Raw genomic sequence first — 8,585 nt, forward strand, 5'->3', positions numbered from 1 at the left:
TAACATATTAAAAATAAAAGTATGAAAAAATTATAAAATAAAACAAGAAAATCAAATTTAAAACGTACCTTGTAAGGGATGATTGAAAATCAAAGTCATTCTTAAAACCAATATCAAGAACTCGAGTCAAAATGTTACTTGTTCATATATATATATGAGATAATAAATATAAAAATTGATTCGGTTCTATTATATCCCTAATCCAGAATTGAACCAAATCAATCGATTTTTTTTTTTTTTTTTTTACAATCCATACCCAAACTAAATCATATTCAATCCGAACCAATCCAATTTAACAGGTTTCAGATTGGTTCGATTATCGAATTTATAAGATCCAGTGTGCACCCGTAGCTGTTCTCAAACATGAATCATGTCTAGCCCTGTCCGATAGTTAAATGGATCTTGTACACTTTCAAAACCGGGTCGGTGCAAAACCCGGTCCATTGATAACCTTAGCTGAAATTTCCCTCTATGGAGTTTGGAGATGGAGCACAGTTATTTGCGTTATTTTAATGAGTCAGGATCCATAACAGTGTCCCGTTCTTACAGCAACATATATTGTCTACGTGGCATGTTTTGGTTGGAGTGGGTGTACGGCTTGTTTATAAGCCCGATGGTTTTTATAACTCCAACCAAACACATGCCACGTAGACACCGTAATTGTATAGAAATGGGACACTGTCTTCGTGTCTTCTTAGTAGTGGTAGGGTGAACGTGGAACTGCCACATCAGCCTTTTAGAGTGAGAAATCCAGCTTGTTTAGACAACTAATCTGAACGAGCCATCCAGAAAACAAGAAGTTTTAGGCCTAAGGCTTTCTCTGCACAGAGAGAGAGAGAGAGAGAGCGCTTCGGATATTCGAAGGGCTCTAATGGCGGAAGAAGCAGAGACGCACAGCTCGAACTCCACCCCATCAACTTCTCTACCCAAATCTTCGGATGAAAACAACATCAAGCAATCTCAGGTACTTTAAATCTTCAATTGTCTATCGAAAAACGCTTCACATTCAGTTTGTAATCTCAATTTCTTTAATTAGGTTTCTGGGCTTCTTTTCCATCTCGAAAATTGTGGTTCGATTTAGGGTTTGGGTTTGAATTGTTGCTTGATTTTGAAAGTTTTAATTTTTCAGTTGAGGGTTTATTATTTCTGTACAATTTAATTTAGGGCATAAGTCTATCGATGGGGTTCTCTTCGAAAGATATAGTGAAGTGTGATTCTGAGGGAGATGGAAAAACTTAGGTCTCTTTCTAACAAAAAAGGAAAAAAAAAGATGGTAGTTTTTGAAAGCTCACATTTTGCAGAAGAAAATATAATAATTATGGAGGTTAGGAAATGGGTTATGAAGGTGGAGGTTAAATACTTTCAAGCTGAAAAATGGGTTTTTTATGGCCCTATAGATGGAGTCCGACCATCCTTCTTGATCCTTATTTGGAAGATGTTACTTGTTTATGAATGATGATGGCACTAGTTACAACTTAGGAGAATAGTAAGTAGTAACCAAGTACAGATTCGGTGTGGGATCAGTTTGGTTAATTCTGAAAAATCCGGGAAAGTTTCGGGTAATATTCGGAAAATTTAGGGGATTATAAAAATGATGTTTTTGGGTTTCTTCCCAAAAATCCATCATCATCGACCTCCCTAAAAGACATATCTTGTTCTTGAGATTTGAAGCTTGAAGAAGATAAAATTTGAGGTTGAAGGGTAAAAAATTTACCCGAGGTTGAAGATGATGAGTTTTTATGGAAAAATCAGGGTTCTTATTTTCAAAATAAAAGATAAAAGAATATTTAATTAGATTTTGGAAGTAGAAGAATTATGGTTGAAGACAACGGTATCGCTGATCTGGTCCCTTAATCGGTGAATTTTTCCTAATGTTTGGAGATTTTGTGACAATGGTTTGAGCACCCTGGTGTAGGTTGAAGGTTCTAAATGGATGAGAGGAAGACTGAAAAAGATGCTGATTGGTTTATTGAATTTTATTTTAAAGAAAGTATCTCTAACTAATAATTATTAAAACTTGAAGGAATGAGGTGGTTCAATTTTTTGGACTTTCCAATGGTTGTATTAGATGGTCTGGTACCCTTTAACTTGAAATGTCGAAAGATCGACTTCCTTAAGCATAACTGTTCAACCTGGGTGGTTGAAAGGGCAAACCTTTGCCCCAACCATTTCAAGGTTGAAATGCCCACAATTATATTGTGTTGCTATTGGGAAAACCGCGTGAGACCAATTCAAGGTGATTGTTGAAGGGAATGAGATTTCATTTTGTTCCTGGAACAATCAATTCTACTATTGTCATGCGTCAACCAGGTCATATACATATTGTTTGTTTATATGCAAATTAGTTCTTTCCTAATTTTCCTAAATATGAATATGGACTGAGAAAATGATGTGCATAGCTGGAATACAATACAACTCTTTGTTTACCGAGATCCAAGATACGGATATAGACTCAAGTATCCCATCCTATATGTTGATAGGATGCTTTTAATTTAGGTGTCTCAATTTGAGTGGCATCTTTTTGTATTTGCACTATGCCAAACTAAATGAAACTTGTAATAGTTATACTGTATTTATTCCAAATTCCATATAATAAATACTTATATTACTTAGTAGTTGTAATGCTCTTATTCTTCTCATATACAAAGAGTTAGAGTATCATATTCTGCTTTTTAATGTCTTAGTTCACACTTCACTGTTTCAAACCTTCATCTTTGTTTTACTCGATTCTCATATTAGCTAAAGTTTTTTTTTTTGGCCAACTTGCATCCTAATTTGGAAATTTGACAGGCCTCCCTTAGTTAAAAAATCTTAGACTTGTCTCCCTTGGCTTTGTCCAATTCAATAAGAATTAACAAAGCTACTACTGAAATAAAAATATCATCATCATCTTAAGAGCCTTATCCCAAAAAATTTGGGGTACGCCAAATTAATCTAGTTCTTCCATTCAATTTTTTCTAAACCTTGTCTTCTAGGTTGAAATAAAAGTGTTAATATAAAAATAGCATGTTTGGTCAGTTCTAGTTAGAAATTTGGGTAATTAAGAAGGATTATATTCGAAAAAGAAAATCCTAATCAAAACAAAATGGGATCGAATTATTTGGATACTTTGAACATTAGATAGGAATCTCTTTATTATCCACGCAACACAGTGAACCAAGATGGTGAACCACAACACATGCACTGGGTATCAGTGTTACCTTTGATACGTGATACAACTGCTGAGTGTTAAGGTGTCTAAAGGTATCCAGCATGGCAACCTCCGAAAATTCCAATATGATGGTATGACTGTTCCAATATAATTATCTGGTGCTACAACAAATCTTGTAGGTTCAAATAGTAATAATGCAACCCAAGTTTCTAGAGTACATGAGCCACATCCTTAATGTTAATGTTAATTTGTGCCATGAATTGTGGTTAACATTACTAGTTATTTATAAGATCTTAGTTCTTGCATTATTCCTGTATACTCAAAATGTCTGCTTGGTTGTTGATCTAGTGCACAATATTGTTTAGATTACTCCAAAAATCTAAATGACCAAGAGGGTACACATATTCCTCGAGAAATATAATGTATGTTTCCATGCCCAAATATCAAATTTCTTGCCTCTTAAGGTTGGATTCCCTGAAGGTTCTCCTTTTCTCTTGCTAAAGTTAACTGTCTAAAACTCACCTTGATATTTCTATACTCGGTTCTTCTATAATTACTCGGTTGCTTTGTAATATCAGGTGCCAGCATTTTCTGGTTTCCCAATTTCTCCTAATGGTGATATTCAAATGTTCCCAATCATGTACCCCGCGCTTGTACCAGGGTTAGTCCCTTTGCAGAATCAGGAACATAGTAACCATGGTGCCGGCATTTATGCTGTTCCTGTTCTTCCATTCACAGGACCAATGGCTGGACTTCCGCCTAACACTCTTATTCCTCTTACCTACAATATACCCACGTAAGTATTTTTCTTGGTAAAGCTTTTATGAATGCTTGACCCTGATATATTTAAACTTTTTTATCTTTTTGGTTAACATGTTTAGTGTTTTGGGTTTTTTTTGTTTGAATGTTTAATGAGATATTTACTGTTCATGTCACTGCCTTTGGCTAAAGAAGCTTGTGGGCTCCCTTTTTGGTGCTTTGGCCTCTCGTAATTGTTCACTTACTTGTTTGTGATTAATTAAGTAGAAAAAATGGGTTTTGATTAGCTCTTTCACACTGTTACTCAGTCCTTTACCTATGATATGGTTCACTATATATACTTAGATAAATGTGGTAACCACTGCATTTGATACAGATCGAAGTTGTAGAAAATTTCATTCAGTTTAAAGATTTTATCCTTTTCTGGTGCTTATGTATGTGTCATCAGAAGGCCGAATCCTCCTGAAAGTGGAGCAGTGACTGAAGAACATGGACAAGAGGCACCACAACAGCATGGTCGGCAAAGACAAGTTGTTATAAGGAGATTTCACTTCGCATTTCAGATCGACTTGTTGCTCATACTAAAGCTGGCAGCTGTAATTTTTCTGTTCAACCAAGATGGATCAAGACAAAGGCTTGTTCTTCTTCTTTTCTTTGCCTTACTAGTTTATTTGTAAGTAATCAAACCTCTAATCCTTTTGATTTGGAACATATTTTGTACATAACAACCACCTTTTAAGAATATTATAACAATTTCAGATTTCCTTATTAAATAAAGGTATCTAGACGTTTATGTTCACACATGGCCATTGGGCTCACATGGGGATGATTCAATAACTGGGTTTTTTTTTTTTGCGAGGATGATGTCCCCATAGTTAAAGTTTTTATTCTACCCTCCTAGTTCTCCAATATTTCTATTAATATATGAATCTGACTAGCCTTACTAAGTTAGTAAGGATTTCACCCTTACTAAGGGTCCTTCCTTGGGCTCACCTTGTGGCATCCAAAAACTTGATCTGATGCTTCAGGGTTGTAGAGGACAAAATTCTATGAACATTGAAAAAAAAAATTCCAAAAAAAGTTATTTTTCACAGTTGATTTTTATTTTAAATTTGGGAGTTAGGTGGAAGTTCGGTAGCCATTTCATTTTAAAAACCTTGGATCAAGCCCAAAAGAACTTTTTTTTTTTGTGGTGGATCTGAGGTTTTTGATGAAATTTAGAGGGCTGTGGGTTGGATTGCTAATGTGGTAATCCATTTGAGCATAATGACTCTTAGTAAGGCTTAAAATCTTACTAAAATCTTACTAAGTTAGTAAGGAAAGTGTTTCACTAGTATATATATATATGCCTTCTTCATACCTTATGTTCTTTATGAATTGGCATTGTTCAAGAAATTTCATTTTAATGAACACTTTGGTACTGCAGATATCAGACTGGTGCTCTCACACCATTAATACGGTGGCTTTCACAAGGCATGCAGAGGGCAGGTGCACCTCCGCCACCACGGCCTCCCGTAAGGGCTGAGAATGGTCCTGCTGATGTTGCGCCGGAGGATGCAAATGCTGCTCAGGCTGGTAATTTTTTTCAACAATGAATGCGCTTACATGCATATCTACACCTTCACACTCTCCGTACATGAAGGGAGCATCATTGATGCATTCTGCATGCTTGTATTGTGTTTTTTGTCACTTCGACACTCTGTGGGACCTTAACACCACCTACGCTACCCTCATTGAATCCCATTGGTTCAGGAGGACTGACATTTCTTGGATGCCTATTTTAGTACAACCTAAATGTCTACCTACATTGTTCATAGATCTGGTGGGACCCTCTAGTTAGATTCTTCTTCGTCAAATATCAGTTTATTGGTAGAAATCAACGATAATTGCAAAAAATGATTTGTTTTTGAGGTCCTGCTTCATTCACTACAAGTCATTTGCATTTGCAAATGATTTGCGATGAAAATTTTAGTATTGCTTGGTAGCCACCGAAAAGTCTCTTGTAAAATCATTTTTTTTTATTTGATTGATATTTTCTATTCAATTTTTTTGCAGTGATTTCTTGTTCAAATAAAACGTAGAAATAATTTTATTCAAATTACAAAAATACCCTTGGTACTTGCTACAATTATGTACACATGAATTAAAAAAAAAAATCCTATCAAAATTATAGTAACCTACATATTGAAATTACAAAAATGTCCATCATAAAAAAAACTATTCAAATTACAAAATTATCTTGAATTCTTGTTACAATAACATGCATATGAATTTACAGAAATACCCCCATGATGAGGGATATTTTGTAATAACACTGATGATGGGTATTTTTGTAATCTTCATATGCAAATAAATGTATCTTTGATGAGATTTTTTTTTTTTGTGAATTCATACATAACAAGTACTGAGAACTATTTTTGTAATTTAAAATTTTCTTTGATGAAGGGTATTTTTATAATTTCAATATGAAATTTAATGTATCTGTAACAAGTACTGAGTGTATTTTTGTAATTTGATTAATTTTTAAAAAGGGTTATTTTAGTCATTTTCATATGTATAGTTTGAAGTTGAATAATGTTGCAAATGATTTGTGGTACTTTTTGTGCCACAAATCATTTGCATAAATTTCTTAAAGAATTTAGGTGACCCATGCAAAATTTTCACAACAGAAAATCATTTACATTGTGTAACTAAGAACCCGAAAAATTGATCTTGGAAAATTATTTGCATTTTGCAAATGATTTGTAGAATACATAATAATTGTTAATTACTGACTATGGCAGAGGGACAACCTGGCGTTGAGAACGTAAACCAGCCCGCGGAAAATGAAAATCAACAAGTTGGGGTCGAACCTGCAGCAGATGGTGGTGTCAACTGGTGGGCAATTGTCAAGGAGATCCAAATGATTGTTATTGGGTTCATCACTTCTCTTCTCCCTGGATTTCACAATGTTGATTAGTTTTTTTATACGTACAAGTCAGTAACCTCATCGAACCAACTGAGAACAAAAGGGGAAATATATTTTTTTAATTATATTTAAAATAATTGAAAAATATCAAAGATTCTCATTGTTGGTTCTGACAGTCTTTTTTTAGTTTGTTTATTCAAATTGAGTTATTGTGGTGTGGTATAAGAGTTGTCTAGTTGTTTGGTTGCAAGGGGATTGGCATGTGGAATATAGGATTAATGATGCCAGCTTAAACACCTGCACATACAATATGTTTTGTTGGTGATTTGTAACAAAATTGGATTTCGATGGAACCCAAACGTGGCCCTTTAAGCTCAAGCAACTACATTGAGGGATCAAGTTCCTGCTTTTTAACTCCGAAAGAGAATGATTTAAAAACTAAAGAACAAGTTGTTCCGAGCAGTCGAGACCTCTGGCATGATGTCTAGTTGTTCATCTACGATTATTCATTTATTTGCACCAACCTAATTGCTCATCTCACCCACTTTACTGCTTTCACCTACTATTCCATATCAAATCTGATTTGGGTCTCCCCCGCAAAATCCTCATATTATTCTTCTCTCTTGAATCACCTATCCCATGTTTGCACCCACCTAATTGCTCACTTCACTCACTTTAATGCTCTCACCCACCATTCCATATTGAATCTGATTTGGGTCTCTTCCTCAAACTCCTCCTTCTTCTCTCTCTGTCTCATTCACCTTTCCCACTTTCTTATTCTTCTTCTTTTTTGAACTTCCATAGGTTTCAACTAGGATTTCTATAAGGATTTTGTGATTGCTAATATATAAAAAATAAGAATTCTGTGGTGCAAGAAGCAAATACATTTACAGCTTGCAAATTAGGTTAGCAATGATAGTGGAAACCTCAACTGCTACTTTAAGAGTTGTCAGATAATCTCAGCAGAAAAAAACAAAACAAAAATTCAAACAAAATTTCATTTGATAGGTGTGTACTGAATTCGTCTACATAGATTCGATAAGTTCCTACCGAATCCACCTAAAATGATTCAATAGATTCCTACAATGTGCCAATTGATAGATTCTTACTACATCCCATCAATTGGATTTGGTAGGATTTTAATTTTCAATAGTTTCCAATCAAACAAAATTTTCCTATCCAACGAAAAATTAGTCTTTTTTTATTTTTTTAAGTGGGTGCGATGAGTAATTTTGTTATTTATTGAAAAATATTGTTAAAGAATATAGTCCAATCCTTTCTGCAAACTGAGTGACAGTACCCACTACTTATCTATACTTGACCATATCAAAATTTTAAATGATGACTCACCACATATTTTTCATCTGACCTCATTGAGGTCATATTTTTTTCTCTCTAGTCTTAATAACATAACTCACCAGTTATCATACTCAATTGACTCTTGAACGTGGATAAGTTTCTGAATCGTAGATCTGTATGTTTTGAGATACACGATTCCCTTAAGATACATTTTTTTATGGGAAAGTACAATTGTGTCTCCCCAAACATACAAATCTATGATTCCCAAACTTATCATGTCTAAGAGTCGATTGAGTATACCGCCTGGCCAGTCATATTATCACGACTCTTTTTTTACAAAGCATCCCATGTAATAGCCCTCTTGAATCAAATCCAACTTGTCATAATTGTCCTACAAATTATCTGCTAAACCATTTAGAATATAATTTGAAAGTTGCTATTGTCACACCAATTTTTGATAAAGCCACA

The 8,585-nt window shown here is 34.5% G+C and overlaps 1 protein-coding gene across 1 annotated transcript; it reads left to right on the forward strand.

The window, feature by feature from the left end:
* Positions 1 to 804: 804 nt before the first annotated feature.
* On the forward strand, positions 805 to 6,978 carry LOC147393023 (uncharacterized). Its single transcript, XM_086456364.1, has 5 exons — positions 805 to 964; positions 3,730 to 3,947; positions 4,359 to 4,583; positions 5,337 to 5,485; positions 6,694 to 6,978. The coding sequence occupies exons 1-5, from the start codon at positions 872 to 874 to the stop codon at positions 6,867 to 6,869; spliced, it is 861 nt and encodes a 286-aa protein (XP_086312490.1). The 5' UTR covers positions 805 to 871; the 3' UTR covers positions 6,870 to 6,978.
* Positions 6,979 to 8,585: the final 1,607 nt, after the last annotated feature.

Source organism: Akebia trifoliata, chromosome 10 (genome assembly GCF_017979445.1).
Source record: "Akebia trifoliata isolate Shusen 1 chromosome 10, ASM1797944v1, whole genome shotgun sequence".
In the NCBI taxonomy this organism is placed as follows: Eukaryota; Viridiplantae; Streptophyta; class Magnoliopsida; order Ranunculales; family Lardizabalaceae; genus Akebia; species Akebia trifoliata.

What these genes read in the sequence shown, in the direction of transcription:
- LOC147393023 (XM_086456364.1), top strand. Translation starts at nt 872, where the DNA reads ATGGCGGAAGAAGCAGAGACGCACAGCTCGAACTCCACCCCATCAACT. An exon ending in TTTGCCTTACTAGTTTATTT is followed by an intron (nt 4,584 to 5,336) that starts GTAAGTAATCAA and finishes TTGGTACTGCAG; the next exon opens with ATATCAGACTGGTGCTCTCA. An exon ending in TGCAAATGCTGCTCAGGCTG is followed by an intron (nt 5,486 to 6,693) that starts GTAATTTTTTTC and finishes TGACTATGGCAG; the next exon opens with AGGGACAACCTGGCGTTGAG.